Consider the following 16,294-nt stretch of genomic DNA (forward strand, 5'->3'; position numbering starts at 1 on the left):
TCGGCGCTCGGGGACAAATCTTTTCTCCAAGCATAAATACAGATCAATGAGTGTGTAATATATTTATGTACACACACACACACACACACACACGTAGCATGAAGTGTACTAAAGAGATTAGTGTTAATTGAGATTTTTTCACCGCTGAAATCACATTTTGAATACAACATTTTGCGCAGAGGTTACATAATAAACAAGAATAAAGAATAAACATAAAGATAAACAAAGCACTGAATGTGATTACAATCTTTAAAAGAAGTTTAGTTATAAATACTTTTATCACCCTTTACTCAACAGATGTCTAGAATCTTTATTTGAAGCTATACATCAACTTTTTTTTATATAATATATATTTATTATATATATATATATATATATATATATATATATATATATATATATATATATATATATATATATATATATATATACTCTGCTATTTGGGTGAAAATTCACATTTCGTAATGTATGATTTAGAAAACTAAAATGACTGAAAAAGCTTTGAACAGCTTATAAAATGCTTGCCTTGTTGCTAATTGTGTAAATAAAGCCATAGAGAAAATTTGTCACCAAAAAAAAATCGTTAGAGATCTGTGTGCGTACTGACAGAAATGCTAAAGAAGAAGCTAATACTAAAGCCTTGCTAGTGTAACTTACAGGATATACAGTAGAAGTACCACAAAATTTACAGTATTGGTTTAGAGAAACATTAGGAATTCTGAAGAAAAATACTGTAGATTTTTAATATATTTATAGCATTTTGTGACCTAGCTAGCTAGCAGAAGTAGCGCCACGCAAACATTGGGAAAAAAATTAATTTGTATTAAACAAATAAGCAAACAAACAAATAAATTGAGCAGGACAGGAGATCAAAGTCAGATTATTAATTAAAGATTAGGAATTAAATCTATGCATTGATATAAATCAGTAAGTAAACAAACAAGTGAACAATATTTATTTATTTAAAAAATACTAGCAGTGTTTTGTTTATAAGTGATGTTTATCATATATTATGAAAATGTCTGATTCTGTAAATATTTCTGCACACCAGCATTCTAAAATGTTCCTTTTTATTTTATTTAACACTCTGAAATCTGAACATAACTTTTGACTTGAACAACTCTGAATGTCCGCCAGAGCGAATCAGCATGAATTGTTGTTCAGCCTCTGAGAACGCCAGCCACATTCCACCTCACACATCCTCAGCAGATCCACCTGCCAGCTCGCAGGATTTCATCGCGCCACTGAACGCAAAAAGCAAAATGTTCACGTTAAACAGTCCCTCTGTGTTTTGGCTACAGGCTGAGAGTGAGGAGAGAAAATAATTTCGGACAGCAAGAGAGAACAAGGCGAGAACTTCTCCTGCATTTAGCTGAGGAGCACACAAGCGTCGGACAGCTTCTGAAAAGCTCTCAGATGGGATCAGCAGCATGTGCGGCGCTGTCAAGGTGAGTTAGCTAACAACACCGACACAAGGGGGAAATGGGGGATGGGCGACGAGGAGGCCATGAGGGGCAGGGAAAGTGAGGGTGTGGAGGAAGTGGCTCTCACTGGCTCATATACACACAAAAAAAATAATTCGGCCGTGAGTTTAATATGGATCGAGCTTTGACAAGGTGTGAATGATGAAATCGTGTTACACCGGTGATCTATTTTTGTAATAACGAGACGTTTTCTCGTAGTAACACCGAAATATCTTCTGCTAATAAAGTCATGTTCTCTCATCACAACAAGATGCTTTCTCACAGAAACAAAATGTTTTCCTGTAATGAGACATTTTCCTGTAATAAAACGCTGAGTAAAGGATAAACATGTCTCATAGAAGGATGCGACTCGATCTGACTCGAGGACTCCATTTCCTCATTCTATTTTTATTCTGAGGCATACACTCTAGCACACAAACTCGAACGCATGCCTCCATTTACACACTGTTAAAAATAAAAAAAATACAAAAAACAAGCAGAAAAGCTCAGAGCTTAGCTGTGTCTAACCCTGCAAATATGACCCATGATTCCTGCTGTCCTGATCATGACCTCTGACTGTCAGTATCGTTAAACCTGGCAGGCACTTGACACCTGAAGCCCACGGGATATATAGCACAGGGAGAAGAACATCTTCAGAGGATTACTCGCTCCCAGGATGCCGCTGTGTCTCTCTGCGGGGAGCGTTGACTCCACCATGACATGCTAATAGGTTTCTAAAAGAACGGACAACAGGATCCCCAGAATTTTATACACACCTCATTGTGAAAATTATTTATATGCACTACAACAAGCTGTGGATGTCTGGAACACATGCAGTACAGTGATCTCAGATGGCCGAGGATTATCGATCAGGTGGAAATCTATATGCTTGCTGGCCAGGAGAGCGATGAGGAATGCTTTCTATGCAGCATGAAAGATTTTCCTTTCAAAGCAAAAATGCTTGAAGCAACTTTGGAGATTGATATCCAACGCACCAGGTAGAGACGCTGTGATGAAGAAATGTGTGGAAGACTGTTGTGGTCTCACAGTCTGATGATGAAGAAATTGCTTGTAAAAATAATGCTTTGTCATCATTCGTGACTAAACCCTAGCTCTGCTCAAGGTTCTGCACAAACTCGGTCACGTAGCGTTCTGAGGCAGACGACTTCAACCAATCAGATCACATCATATCCTAGCAGACTGAGTAAATTCACTAAATTGCAAAATAATTCCATATCATCTAATCACATTTTTTGGATTACAAGTATTATATTTATTTTGTGTTTGTTTCTTTGCTGCATGATTGTATGATTAATTTACAGGGAATTCTGGTGGAAAAATTAGCCACCAGTCTACATTCCTGTTCTGATTGAACATCATGTTAGCAAAGTTAGTTTGCTAGTTTCACTGCATCATTTCCTAGCTAGTGGTTTTCTCACATGCTAACAAATTTTCAGAATGAAGCTAGTTTCTTTCTTTTTCGCTGTATCATGGCTGACCCTGTGCTCTGACCCCAACCTTCAAAGTTAGAATATGTGAAGAAAGAATTTCACTGTGCTGTAATGTATATGTGACAAAATAAAGTCTTCTTCTATCTTCTATAAAGTCTATCAGATTGTAAGTAAATCTCTACATCATATCCAATAATACATAAGTTTTGACAAAATGAGCTCTACGATTATGAATTATATCATATTATATCATATTTAAAAGAAAGACCTTTTGCTCTGCCATGTTCTAGTCATCTGAACAGTTCATGTAACGCTTTATTCGTCCCTGAAAAGCTGCTTAAACAGTGGGCAAGTAATACATTTATGTAACTCATTCCTAACCTTTATGCGCAACGTGAACCATTTTCTATCACGATAGCTCGAGATGGTCATTGGTTTTTGGTGGCTTACAGCAGAGAGCAATATCATTCTCCCTGAAATATCACTGGAATTTTATATAATGGACCTTTACAGCCAGGTTCAAGTCCAGTTCAACATATAATCGATGCTCGTTCTCTCTCTCGCTGAACGCTATCCATCTCTTTCTCTCTCTTGCCTTCTACGCATCATCTATTGCTGTCTTCACAGACACACACATACACACACACAATCCGTCCACTTTATACACTCAAAGGGCTATACAGACATTTACCGGGATGCTTTGCCCACAAAGACAAGGCAACAAAAGGCGCATTCTGCTAGTGGGAGGGAGGGAAGCACTCAGAGGCACTCTTATTTCTTTCCAAGCACAGAACAAGGCTGAAAGGCCCTCCACAATAAGAGAGGCCGTCAATTATAGTCTGCAGAGGCTGGCACAATAACCGGTGCAATAAGAAGGTTGTTTAATGGGCTTCCTGATGCTCTGGTCTTAAGGGTCTGCTGCAGTGGACTGACTCACTCGCTGATTACTTTTCACCAGGAGAAAACACAGAACACCACTTTTTATGATGAGCGCCGCCATTCGCTTATCGCTTTAGCGAAGGTTTCCAAAGACTGCAGCAACAGGAATACCAGGTTTAAGTCATGGGGCTATTTTACAGAGGTAGAATTTGAGATTAGCTCAAGAACGCAATTGTAAAGTTCGAACTGCTCGAAAATACTGACAATAAAAAGAATCAATGAAAATAAAATCGGCAGATGAGCGGGTTGTAATCGTAACTGGAAGCCATTTTCCCTTTCCACCATCACATGCTAGCAATCACACTTCTTGTTTTTCCGCTTCAAATATGCGCAAGGTTTTTCAGCAAGGTTTTTCAGCAAGGATGTGTAAGTAATTATAACATAATGATAAGTATCTGGTTAAAAACACAGGTCCAGTCTGTCACTCCAGACTCTCTACACGTGTAGATATGGGGTCGCTCTACATGACGACTTTTCTCCTGTGAACGTTCAAGTGTCTGCATCTTAAATAAAACATACCGGTGGCAGCTTTTCCTTTTCCTCCCCAAGCCCCTGTGATAACCTGAAACCCTGAACCCTGGGGTTTGTATCTCAGGCGTGTGATTGGGAGAGGAGTGTGTAATGAACCTGAACTGCCAGGCTCCCTGTAGAAGGTGTAATAACAGAGGAAACCAGTGATGACTATATATAGACAGCACCGTTAGCGAGGAGAAGCAGAAGGCATGCTCTGATTCTGCTCACCGGTTTTGGGGTCGATGCTAAAATACGCCTGGCCCTGCAGGACACTGTAGACTATCCTGGCGCTGTTGCCATACGTGGGGTCGTCAGCGTCTGTGGCAGTGATCTGGAGAACCGAGGTTCCTGTGTGGAAGGAAAGAGAGATGTGTTTTAGAGCAAGTGGGATTAATTTGAGTGAATCTGTCATACCACAAGACCTAGTAGAGTCCTGACGGATGTGCTGATATATGCAGGGCACTAAACATTGGGTCCTTTTAGCTGAGAGACACTTTAAGAACCTGACATGGAAGGCATCATATAATTGCTGCGTAATTACTGATCTCCATTTAGTAATTTTCAGCTCTTTTTAATGCCCTTTTATAGAGTTTTGTGGGCATGGCTAAATGTAAACGGTGTGAACGTGTTTGATAAGTGATGTCTAACACACACACATACACACACACACACACACACACACACACACACACACACGCACGCACAAACATGCAGGAAATTCAGTGAAACTTGTGCTAGGAAACTCAGTTAATTCAGTTCAGACTGCACTGCTATTAAAAATTCACAAACAGATGTTCAACCTGAGACCGACACGAAATCATGTTCTGCTCCATCATTTTTACATCGTACATCTGAGCTGCTCTCACACTCAATAAACCAAACGTTGACAAGAACTAAAATTCAAGCAGTCAGAGAGTTTGAGTGAGCTGGAGATCGGGTGATTAGAAGTTCAAACCCAGCCCTCCCGGAGTGCCACTGGAGGGTGGAGCAAAGCCCTTAACCATAAGCTTAACAGCGCCAGGAGCTCTGCAGCATGGCCGAGTCTGCACCCTGACCTCCACCTCCTTGAGAAAAAACAATTCCCTATCAGGGACAAAGCATGAACATATAAACCTAGGGCTTTTTTTTTAACCCAGCCACTCGCTCTTGCTGGCTTGTTCATACAGGCAACGTTCCGTCAACACAAACAAATCTCTCCATCCATCAGCGTGGATGGAGAGCTGCAGAGCTGCAGAGCGCTAACTCCATCTACTGCAGTTATGTATTTTGTTTGGTAAATTTTTTATTTATTTGTGTGTGAGTGGGTGAAGTAAATCGAGTCAGTGAAGTAAGCAGTTCAATTGGAGTCCTCTGGTGTGTGTGTGTGTGTGTGTGTGCACTCAGGGGTGGTGAAGAATCGATCACTTCATGGCTCCTCGGCCTGAGCTTGGCTAATCGATGGAGAGAGGGAGGAAAAGGTCTGCGCACAATTAGCGCTTTCCTAACACGTTCCTGCAGAGTTATTTATCAGCTGCACGGGACGACACTCGCTCAGGCGAAACGCAGGTAAGTGTTGTGTTTTGTTCAGCTTAAACACCAGCGTTCCAGTGCTGGGAAACTGTCCAGGAAGGAATCACACTCCAGGATCACAGCGTCAGCACAAATAATACTAAAAGGTTTTTTTTAGCATGTGAAGTGTAGCGTATACAGGGCTGATCCTGCACGCTGCTGAAACAACAGTTTTCTCTTCTCGGCTGAGGCGTTTTAAAAAGCTGCTCTCTTGAGGTTCTCTGTAACCACGCCAAGACTTCATAAATTGTAGCTGCAAACAAGCAAGATGTGGAAGAAGCAGAACGCCGCAGTGTTCCATCACAAACTGATGACCCAGCTAATAAAGCCATGAGCAGCTCTGAGATCAGATCAGTCCGGTCCCTCAGCCGCCGGCTTCCTCTCACGCTTCTCAGACTTCCTGTTTCTCACTGTGTTCTTTGCTTTTAAACATGTCTCAGCTGTCTCGTAGACGTTTATACACGTGGTCTGTATCACTGTTTCCTTTCTTGTTTCTTGCTGGATAAAAAGCTGATTCAGAAAGTAATCAAAAAAGAAGAAGAAATATCAATGCACCAAATCGGACCAGATTATTCCTTCACATACGGTTAAAGACAGAGGTCTGTACAAGCAATATGTCAATACTACAGACACAATTTACTCTTAGAGCACAAGCCGATGTACGCTATTTCGTTCATGAAAAACTGCTAAACTTAAAAATGATTTTAAATGAAAAATCAAAAACAAAAAGATAAAAAACAAACAGGCAAAATCTGACCGCAGCTTTCACGCAAATCACTGACTCTGCAATATAATAAAGTAAAAAAATAATAAGATTCTAATAAGAAAAGAAGGGGCTTGTCTCTTTATGTACAGTATTAATGTAAATGTTTCGAGGCACAAAAATATCTCCTTTTTTTACTCCTTTGCTTTTCTGATACACATTTTTATTTTTATTTTTTGGTTATCAGACCGATACAGAACCTGAATATCAGATCGGTTCCATCTCTGATCAATACCACCTCCCAGTCTGCGTACAAGTGCCGGGTTCTTGGTTCTCATCGTTTCTGACACAGAAATTGATTCATTCAGAATCTACTTATTATTAATTGATCCGAGACATGACAGATTATTTTTCTGTCACACCGACTGACACAGAAACTTGTTTGTGTTTATGTATATCTGCTAACAGATTTGTTCATCATAACGTTAGCTCATGTTCTTCAAAACAAGTCTAGATTTCATGTTAATACGATGTTTGGACTTTGCTTGTCATTTTTTTCTATATTCCAGGCAGCCATGTCTGAATTCTCTCTCTCTCAGTTTCCTTTAAAGTCCAGAATAAATTCTACCACATTTAGTTTCTCTGTGATCTTATGACACACTGCCTCTGTTTATTTTAACCCTCAGTGCTGTTTTATTTTTAATTTCTTCTTTCTTTCTTATACACACACACAGTCCATTTCTTTAAGTCTTTCTGTCTCTGTTTTCTCCCCTAATTCTTTCTCTCTCTCTCTCTCTCTCTCTCTCTCTCTCTCTCTCTCTCTCTCTCTCTCTCTCTCCCTGTTCCACTGGTTATTCCACTCTTTTATTAACTCACATTTCCCCTCAGAATCCCTTCCTATCAATACACACACACACACACACACACACACACACACACACACACACACCCGCGCGCGCTTACGCTCACCAATGTCGGCCATCTCGGGTACGGAGGCAGTGAAGGGGCCGTTGGGAAAGGTAGGTGCATTGTCGTTCACATCCTGAACCTTGATGATGAACTCGGACTCAGGCTCCACTGTGTGATGCGTGACGCTGTGAATGGCGCGAGCGTGGAGAACATAGTGGTTCTTCTTCTCACGGTCCAGGCTCTTTGTGGCATGGATGTCTCCTGTAGACTCATTAATGGTGAAGATGGTCCCAGCGCCTTCTCCTGAAAGGAGATACCGCACCGAGCCGTCACCCTTATCCGAGTTGGAGTGCAGCTGGAGAAGGACAGAGGAAATAAACGAGTCTGTAGTGGATTACGTAATCACACCGCAAGACTATAAACAGCAAGAAGATAAGAAAAGACTGCAGATTGTGCAGTTCTTGAAAAATAATCACCTTCAGAAGAGTCACACCGAGTTACTCTGCTTTCTAAAAGAAAATGGAATCAACTCCTTCTGACCAATCGGAAGACAGAATTTAACAGTGATCTCATATCAGAAAAAGAAAGGCCATGAATAAAATAAAAGAAATAAGAAATGCTAAATAATAATTCTTAATGCCACTGCTCTCTTCCCTTCACTTGTTTTTGCCTGAACTTTGATGTTTGGTGTAAACCTTTTTTTGTGAATCTGTTAAATAATAAATGAAACGGTTTTAGAGAGCAGCAGCAGCTGTATTTAAACTTCTTTTCTTTTAAACAGTAATCTTAACACAATACAGGGCTATTCTTCCTCACGGAGCGCACAGTGATCTTGCTTTCTGTAAAAGTCTTACATCCTGTTATTGCGTACGGTGTAATTGCTGTTAATTGAGAAAGATAAGTGTGTAGCGTCGCTGCTTCACAGCGCCACGGTTCCATAACACATCAAACCTTCACCAGGGAACAAAAGACAAGATGTTTTGTATATTATATTTTGATCAAATGAGTCAGTGAGGTTCACTGAGTTATTCACTTCATTGATGGAGAAGATTAAAGTGAAAGGTGGAATCTGAAGCAGCACTTTTCCTCACGTATCTATAACCGGTGTCATGATTAACAAACAAAGATTTTACACAGGTTTGTGTTACATGCTTTCCTGTTTGTGTTTTTGAACGTGAGTCATATTTAAAAATATTTGAGTCAGTGAATCTTTCTGTCATAACAGAGTTTTGCTCCTCTCTTGTTTAAAAAATTATTGATGACTCTTTGAATCTTTCGGTCATGACTGGGATCTTCAATTGTTCAGTGAATCAGTATTTGATTAAATGAATCACATTTATACATGACTAAGCTTTACGCCTCTCTCGTTCAGTGAATCAGTGTTTGAATGTGAGTGAATGAATCTTTTTTGTCATGATTATGATTCGTTCCTATCTCAATTCAGTGAATCACTGTTTCAGTCAGTGGCTCCTTTTGGTTTAAGATTGAAAATCACCTCTCTGTTGTGCAGCAGATGAGTGTTAACACAGAGAGTGAATCAGTGTTGACTTATTGAATCTTTTGGTAATGACAGAGATTCGCTCCTCTTCGAGTCTTATTTTACTCATAACTAAGATTCAGTGAATCAGTTGAGTCAGTGAATTCAGTGTGCCATTTAGTCAGAGCTGGAAATTTCACTAATTTCAGCTTGAGTTTCAGTAATAATTCTTCTAAACATGGACACATAATTGCACATATATTCAAGCTGAACAAATCGGTGAACAAACCTGAACGATTCATTTAACTGAACTGACTCAAATGAATCACTCTCACTCACTCACATTTACTACCGCTTATCCAAACTATCTCGGGTCACGGGGAGCCTGTGCCTATCTCAGGCGTCATCGGGCATCAAGGCAGGATACACCCTGGACGGAGTGCCAACCCATCGCAGGGCACACACACGCTCTCATTCACTCACGCAATCACACACTACGGACAATTTTTCCAGAGATGCCAATCAACCTACCATGCATGTCTTTGGACCGGGGGAGGAAACCGGAGTACCCGGAGGAAACCCCCGAGGCACGGGGAGAACATGCAAACTCCACACACACAAGGCGGAGGCGGGAATCGAACCCTGACCCTGGAGGTGTGAGGCGAACGTGCGAACCACTAAGCCACCGTGTCAAATGAATCAAGCCATTCAAAAACACTAAAAAATTGTCATCTTTGCAGTTGCAAATTATCATACCATAGAAAATACTTACAGTAAGTGTTATAAACTATAACTGATGAACTCAGGCATTGATCTGGACCAAGATATTTTAAATAAAAAAACAGCAACTTCATCCATCTGCAGCCAAGCATCAAAAAAAAAAGAAAAAAGATTTAATTAAAGAATGTTATCTCAGAAATCACCTACATTTTAAGAACTCATTTCAAGCGTTCAGGTTGCCTCGAGCGTGGAATCGTTTCTGTTTTTATTAGTGCAATAAAATCACAGACGTAGCACTGAGCAAAAAGAAAAAAAGAAAGAAAAAAAAAGACCCTACATTGATCGTAGCTTAAAGGCACATCTGTGAAACTGACCGCAACAAGTTTGAAAGAAATTGCTTTTCTCCCAAACAAATGAGACAGCACTCAAACCTGGTTTCACACGATTCACCAGAAAAAAGGTTCTTTGCTGTTTTTTTTTTTTTTTTAAATCTTTCACCTGCAAAACTTTCACCTTGCTCTCGTCCGAAGAGACTGTTTATCTCCTCGTGCAATAAAAGGAGACTCTAAGAGCATTTAAAGAGTGTCATTGATTTCACTTCACATTCAAATGCGATAAAACATCTTTCTGGAGAAGATGATCTTTTTTATGCCTCTCTGTATAAATAAGGAATAAAAAAAATTCTTAGTGTCACGATGATAAACGTCGGACTTTAGCCTGAAGATATTTTATTAAAACAGCACACAATATTACAGTTTTTATTTATATCAAATATATTCATATTTAGGGGGCACGGTGGCTTAGTGGTTAGCACGTTCGCTTCACACCTCCAGGGTCGGGGTTCGATTCCCGCCTCACCTTGTGTGTGTGGAGTTTGCATGTTCTCCCCGTGCCTCGGGGGTTTCCTCCGGGTACTCCGGTTTCCTCCCCCGGTCCAAAGACATGCATGGTAGGTTGATTGGCATCTCTGGAAAATTGTCCCTAGTGTGTGATTGTGTGAGTGAATGAGTGTGTGTGTGTGCCCTGCGATGGGTTGGCACTCCGTCCAGGGTGAATCCTGCCTTGATGCCCGATGACGCCTGAGATAGGCACAGGCTCCCCGTGACCCGAGGTAGTTCGGATAAGCGGTAGAAGATGAATGAATGAATGAATATTCATATTTATATGTTGTGGAACGTACTTGAAATGACTTCGTACCTGATGTCATTGACATTATGGCAGCAATAAACTCTCTTTCCCTCATTAGCCTCTTCTTTATTCTCTCTACGTTGTTACCAAAACCAACAAAAAAAACTCCTTTTTGCTGAAGATATTGGAAAAAATATTGGAGACTCCTTCCAGTCATGATACATAAACATCTCCTTACAGAAAACATCCGTTGTAAATTCCCTTGGAATGAGCTGTTACTATGGAAACGATAACATAATACATAACATAGTTATTCAGCCCATTCAGGATTTCCCAATTTTATGATCAAAGGAATTAATCAAATCAAGCAAGATTTTGGAATTTTTCAAAATGACGCAGTTTTGTGACATCATCACAACAGACGTTCAGACGAATCCCTCCACCATTGATGTGCGTGGAACATGAGTACAACTCTCAGAGAAATGCATTACAGATGTGTCTTAAAAGAAGTTAAAATGGAGAATCCTCTACTTGTGATTTCATCAGTTCAAAAAGCACAAGAAACTCTGCAAGTTTCATCACAAATTTTGAGAAAAACTTGCTAAATCAAACTGAATATGGAAAATTAATCAAAAGCTTCTGACCAATCAGGACTGAGCGTTGAGTATAACAAGATTTATTCTATATTCTAATGTTTCCTGTGAGAGTATAAAACACATCGTATGCAGCTCCTGATTACATTTTTCATAAAAAAAAAAACCAAACAAAAAAAACTAACTTTTGTTCCAGAAACTTCTCCAGCCACAGTGACACCTCTAACACAAGAGTTCTCTGGTGCTCCATCAGTGTAAAAAGTTAGTTGTACTTTTTCAGCTCAGGTGAAACACAGAGTGCAGACGCTCAGCTCCTCTGACATTTTGAGGATAAAGCCTTTGGCGCCTGGCGGAATAAAGTCGAGCTGAATATGAAACATGAGCATAGAAGGAAGGAGTGTGGACTGATTCACGCCGGCTTCATCCCACTGCAGACTGCACCATATTTCCCCAAAGCACTGTGCTTATAACAACTTTAATCATCACAGCTCAGAGTTACACTGCGCCGGTAAAGCGGTGCGGAAAAAAATAAAGCCAAAGAAGAACAAAAAAAGAAAAATTTAAAAGATGCTGTTAATTGAGTCGCCTGTTGTTGAGGTTGATTCTGATTCTAATGTTTTGTGTGTGTCACATTTTTTTCTTTTAAACAAATTTGCAATTCTTTTCATTTAAAGCTGCAATAGCTGTTTTTTTTCCATATTTGAACAAATAAACAGGGAAATATCTTAAACATGATTAAAATGTTGGAGCCTTCTGTCGATCATTTAATCAGCCACATCCCCGTTTACACTTAGCCCCGCCCACTTCTCATTTCAGGCTGAAATCCGTAAGCACCCAGCTAAGCCAGATCATTCCTCTATGAGCCAAAAACTATGATTGAATAAAAGATATATATTAATAAATAAAATTTCCCATTCTGATTTTTCATTCTGAAATGTGCACTAAAATTTTGAAATTAGAATAAATTTCTACATTTACACGATGCTTGTGATTTCCATTGTGATTTTTTTTTCTAGATGAACATATTCCCCAGCTTAAAGGAAATTATTACTGAAATATTAGAGAAACACACAGCCTGTGGCTTGCAACTGTGTGTGTGTGTGATTTGCATTCCTTTTTCCTCTTGTCAACTTCCTCATCTTCCTCACCTGTAATAAGCATTTATGAATCCTTTATGTCGATTGAGAACAAGTTGGCGAGGTAATAACGGCCCCCTCGCTCTGTATCTTTGCTGAGAAAATCGAGCAACTGCGGATTTTTCACATTTCTGCCCTTCCGTAACAACAGAGCATTAACACAAAGTTTTTTCTGCAACAATCCATAATTACAGCAAACACATTTACAGCTAAGCAGCTCGGTGCCAAAAACAAGCCCGAGGGCAAACAGGAAACTGAGAGAAAGCGTGAACCGCTTGAGAGATGCGATCATTTTCAGGTTACTTATCCAATGATCCATGCTGGCATTTTATTCGCTAATGATCACTATGTAGGACGCCGAATGAGCTTCATCCAAAAAGTCGAAAAACAAAATCTGCCAGAGCAAGTCCCTGAGTGTAAAAAAAAAAAAAAAAAAAAAAAAAAAAAACAATATAATAACTTGGCACGCTGATCAGGCTGATAGTGAAACAACCACACACACACACAGACACACACTGTGCATCTCTGTATCTTGGCTACTCCTAAAATCCCACAACAGAGAGCAATTAGTCAGGACGACATTGACCTTCTAAAGTTCCTCCCTGTGGCTATAAGGAACGTTCACCTTCACGGAGATGTGTGCAAGGCCAACGCTTTTCCTGCTATTTTATTTGCACCTGCAGATCCCAGTCCATGCACAGGAGTCATGGGAGTTGTCATGTATCCCCCCACACACACCCACACACAGAGCAAGACTCCTGTCACCACCTCCCAAGACCACACAGCACGAGAGTGTTCAATTCTAAAGACGATTTGTTCTCAAACCAGTCAATGCTTTGAGTCAATAGAAATCAACTCACATGTCTAAAGATCCAGAACAAATTCTGTCACGTGCTGTACACAATTGACTTATTTATTTGATAATACGTTTAATGAGTTTTCCCCACATTTATTAGATGATTATATGAGTAATATGTGAAAAAACAAACACAATAATGTGCATTTCAGTGTTTGCACATTTGAACCTGAACTTGAGTCATGAAAAATAAATGAATAACTTCACATGTTAAAATCACATGTGAAAACATATTTCATGTGGGACAAAAAAAAATGTGTTAATTATTAAAAAAATGTTGAAGAGAATCTTATATCATGTGAATGTCATGTGTTATCTTGTCATTGAAATGTCATGTGAAAATCACACGTAAAAATGAACCAGTATAAAAAAATTCACAGGTAGGAATAAATAACTGTTGTGCAACTCACCTGAACTTAAAATCAATAAATCAAGTGGAAAAATCATGTTAAAAGAAAACAAATCATGTCAAATACAATGCATGAAAATAAATGAATCATGTAAAAAGAACCAAATCGTTCAAATGAACCATTCAACAAATGGCTTGTTAAAAAGAATAAAAGACCAACATGTACAATTATGAAAAATATATTTAGCAGGCTGTCTTTATAAAAAAAAGTTAATAAAGAGGTTCATTATTGCTATCCTTGTTCCTGTTAGTGCAGCACGCTTCACCATTGCTAGTATAACAGTATAATAGCTGGCTTTTACAGTCATCAATTAGTGTCAACTGCTTGGAAAATGATGGTTTTATTGTGTAATTGTATTTGCTCTGCTATGAATGTAAAGCAGTGATGTGTGAGAATTTAATTAAAATATCTATCCTGTATACTAATCAAGTGTTTCGCTAATCAAGTGGCAAAGGTTAAATTTAGCATTGTAAATTGTTATCACTGTATAAATAAAACCGTATATAATCACATAGAAGTGCATATTTAGCAGTGCTTGTGTGTGTAAGTGAAACTTGTGTGTTTTAATGTCATAACAAGCTCCTTGTTAGAGATTCTTTGCTTGGGTAGCATCATCGATCCTATACTGACAGTTCCTGTTAAATAGCATATCAATATTCATAACATGTCATATTTTAAGGAAGGTGATTAATCGGAGCGTTTCAATTCTCCCACATCTTACAGTGTGGAGTGAAGTCTCAGAGTCTGAGATCAGGCCTGCGTGATAAGAGGCAGGAAAAAGGAAACGCTTCAATTATCCGATACACCGTTCACACCGCAAAAGCCTCCTGATTAGATCAAGACTCGGGCGCTGCATCCGCTCACAGCAAATTACAGCACTGTCTGGCAGAAAAAGGTCAATTTTACACTGCAGCAACACCACGATCTAAAAAGCACATGCTGCAGATGGTGTGGAAAAAAGGTGACCCTCTGATTTTATCTCGGATTCCGACTACGTATCTGTGGAGCGGTGAGAAAAGCCTGCAGCCGAGTGATATCAGACTCCATCTGACATCTTTATCCTCTTCACATACACACACGATAAAGTCTAATACGCAGCTGCTGGATGTGGATTACACAAAGCGCTAGTATGCTATTGTAACATGCTACGGCTAGTATGGATTTAACAATAAAACTGTACTCATCATCAATCAGCACTATCACTGTATCCTTCAATTTGTTGGCATTTATTTATTTATTAAATGAACCTCAGTTCAGTATAATCAACTGCCAAAGAAGGATATAAACAAATAAAATGCTTAGTAGGTTGTGCTGGATCAAGTGCTATTCTATGTGCTGCTGAATAATGAGTGCAGGAGCCATATATTTCAATTAAAGCAGTGATTAATAGGATGTTTATATCAAGCGCTATTCGTACAGGGATTCTATGATTCATTCATAATTTGAACAACAAAATCTACATGAGGTACCTTGAGAAACTTTTATAGCATAAGTCCTTATGTAGCTTCATGGCACTTCAGTTGCAGACGCTGAATGATCTATGAATGATCTTTGATGCTTGATGAGTTCACAAAACATTTACGCAAATATCAAAAAGCATAAACGTCTTACCAGAAAGGAACTGTTATAGGGAGGAACAGGAAGTGATGTAACTGCAGATTTCAGTGGGAAACAGTAACAGTAAGGACTCATCAGGGTCTTGGTGTGAATGCAAGTTAACGTGTAGTAATTTGTTCATTTTTGCCTGGAGCTTTTAATACTCACAGGTTTAAAGCAATGATTAGAAACGACTGATGTTTCATTTTGTTTTTGATCAGAAACAATATTCTTCCGTTGCTCCAGTCTTCCCTTCACTCCTGTTTAGCTGGAAACCAGTTCGAGTGCAATAAAAGTCAAGGGCGGTTCATAACATTCTTTACATATATGATGTGAAATATGTTTTCTCTGAATATGATCCTGCGGGATAACACTGAGATAGGAAATGAGGAATTCTGGAAATTAGGACAGGAAACTGAACATCAATTTCTTTTTTATTGTCTCGCCTCTTTTTGGTCTTTTTATTACTCCGGAGTGACCAATTGTCTGGGAAATACTCATACCTACTAGTGATGATCACAATTTCTCTATTTGATTTAGAAATAATGTAGAGATGTCACTAATTGGACTACGGAACATGGGACATCTGCGCAATCTGGAGTCCGTAAGTGAAAACACGGGACTCATTCGAGATGAAGCAGATGGTCAGTGTGCTGCTGCTATGTTGAAAATTAGATCAGTGTAATATTTTTTAACCTCAGCTGCAGCTCTTCAGTACACACTTGCTTTCTTTTTGCCCTTCTCCAATCGCTCGAGCTGCCAGACTGTTACCGAGGAGATTAAATAGAGAGAAACAGAGCATATTGCTAAGAGCAAAGCTTAAGCTGTTTGTTTCTGCGTGCATGTGCGTGC

General features: G+C 39.3%; 1 protein-coding gene across 3 annotated transcripts in view; it reads right to left on the minus strand.

Moving 5' to 3' along the window:
• LOC132847982 (cadherin-18-like) overlaps nt 1–16,294 on the minus strand; it is a 101,819-nt gene that overhangs the window by 19,024 nt on the left and 66,501 nt on the right. For all 3 annotated transcript variants that reach the window (XM_060873488.1, XM_060873496.1, XM_060873499.1), the window contains exons 3-4: nt 7,587–7,881; nt 4,595–4,714 (exon numbers count right to left, since the gene is read on the minus strand). In XM_060873488.1, the coding sequence (XP_060729471.1) occupies nt 4,595–4,714; nt 7,587–7,881 (415 nt within the window). The remainder of the gene's footprint in view (nt 1–4,594; nt 4,715–7,586; nt 7,882–16,294) is intronic.

Source organism: Tachysurus vachellii, chromosome 1, assembly GCF_030014155.1.
Source record: "Tachysurus vachellii isolate PV-2020 chromosome 1, HZAU_Pvac_v1, whole genome shotgun sequence".
NCBI lineage: Eukaryota > Metazoa > Chordata > Actinopteri > Siluriformes > Bagridae > Tachysurus > Tachysurus vachellii.